The 1978-nt window shown below is 34.4% G+C and overlaps 1 protein-coding gene across 1 annotated transcript in view; it reads left to right on the top strand.

Moving 5' to 3' along the window:
- Positions 1–482: 482 nt before the first annotated feature.
- Positions 483–1978, top strand: part of LOC107755371 (integrin beta-2-like) — an 8861-nt gene continuing 7365 nt past the window's right edge. Inside the window, exons 1-2 of the mRNA XM_016572149.1 lie at positions 483–599; positions 1635–1692. Of these exons, the coding sequence (XP_016427635.1) occupies positions 1638–1692 (55 nt within the window). The 5' untranslated portion in view covers positions 483–599; positions 1635–1637. The remainder of the gene's footprint in view (positions 600–1634; positions 1693–1978) is intronic.

Consider the following 1978-nt stretch of genomic DNA (forward strand, 5'->3'; position numbering starts at 1 on the left):
TTAATCTCCTTTTGTATTAGAACACCACAAGGGTGAGTAAATGATAATTTCATTTTCATTTTTGGTTGAACTATCTCTTTAAAGGTTCTCCATGGAACCATATTCCAGTAAAGAACCTTTGTTAAGAGTGAAGAGCAAACGAGTTGTTGTTTTTCTTTTTTTTGTAGAAAGTCTACAAGGCACAACAGCAAGAAACAGTAAGTTTAACTGTAAATGACCAAAGAAAAGGTGGTAAATGGTCATGAAAAAGTAAAGTATGACCATTTCTAACATCAAAAAACCATGCCTAACATTTCTTACTAAGGCGCTCAGTAACATTTCCTGTTGTAGGAACTTTTATTCTAAACTCGTTTAGTTCAAACTCTAGTTGAATACATGGTTTTGATTTGCATTGTCTCATCTCCACGTTACCCCAACGCCCATTTTTTTCTCAGGACTTACATCACTCTACTTCCTCTCTGCTTTCCTGTCATGTATGAAGCAGTTTGCTAACTTTCTTTCAGTTCTGAAGCAACTGTGTTCTGTTTGAGGAAACCAAAAAACCTCTCATAGCCGCTTATGACAGCTGTATCTCTCTAGGGCGTTGCATTTCGACAACAGTAAGTAAGGCCTGTTTGATACTTGATTTTTTGCATTTTGTACATGACTAATTCTTTGTTCATTCTTATCTGTTGTAGTTTTAATAACAGTAACTGTAGCTTTAAGAAATAGTTTCATAGTTTCTATCTGCTCAACCGTTAGCTCACTAATCAACTCACACCGAGTATTATCAAGGATGAATCAAATATTAATATTGATTAACATTAATCAGTAAACTCTAGGATGACTATTTTCTCACTTCATACAGTAAGGGTAATTTAATTATAAAGATTTGTATAAATGGCCATATCAACTGCATTTATTAAATTTGTGGAGGACTATGGTAGATGTTGAAGACAAATAACTACATCATAACTAAAGGCAATATATTAAAGGAATTCCAACACATTATTATTTTATTTCTATGAAACACAAAATAAAACGTTAAATGTCTGAGTTGCTTTTTATCTTACAACAAAATGGATGTTGATTTATACAGTTAAAAAAAGTATGATAAAAGTAGTCTGAAGTTGTACACATGAGAACGTTTTAAGCTTGACAGTATAAATAAGCATCTAAAACAAAGTCATAAAACCAGCATTTCTTTATGTTCCTGTAAGCATTTGACATTGCGAAAAGTGGTGTAAAGCACCTACATATCGCTGTAGAATCGACAGTGAAAATATAGCTCTTTGCGTGGGAAACTAAGCCATGTTTCATTGGGTGATTCGGTAAAACCACTTTGAGCCAATAAATGTCAAGCACACAGGTCATTTGACCATCTATGGCAGTCACTTGTTTGTCTGAGATCAACCACATCATATTGACTGCTGCTAAAAAAAAACAAAAAAAAAAACATCTGCTTTTTTTAAAGTTCACACTTTTCTATTTAATGCCTTGCACAGTTGCTGCAAAACTGCACATGTACAGGAAAGGTTTGTTTGCATTATCAAACAGATAGCAATGGCAAGCTCATTTCTCATCATTTTCAATAGTTGTTTAGGAAGCTGAAATATGAGGAACTATGATAAAAAAACAATACTGTTTTACACTAGGAAATGCTTCAGGCAGTGTGTCTGAGGGGCCTTCTCCTGTTGTTGGTGGGAAGACAGGGTACGTACACTGCATGCACCTTGTGCAGATGTCCTTAAACTGGATTTACAGCTGTGTCCAAAACCTGAAAAATACTGCCTGTGCAGGTAATATACAGAGGTGGTAATAACCTCCTTTACTGCCTATGATATTCCACAATCCTGTGCATGCAGTTTGTACAAAAAACAAAAATGGTGTCTGCTGTTATAGTGGATTGGAAGCCAATCAGAAACCAGTTTCAGAAGAGCACAGCTTTTTTTTTTTTTTTTTTTTTTTTTTTTGACACCGCTAAAAAAATCTTTTTAAA

Source organism: Sinocyclocheilus rhinocerous, unplaced genomic scaffold (genome assembly GCF_001515625.1).
Source record: "Sinocyclocheilus rhinocerous isolate Xijiao unplaced genomic scaffold, SAMN03320098_v1.1 scaffold1013, whole genome shotgun sequence".
In the NCBI taxonomy this organism is placed as follows: Eukaryota; Metazoa; Chordata; class Actinopteri; order Cypriniformes; family Cyprinidae; genus Sinocyclocheilus; species Sinocyclocheilus rhinocerous.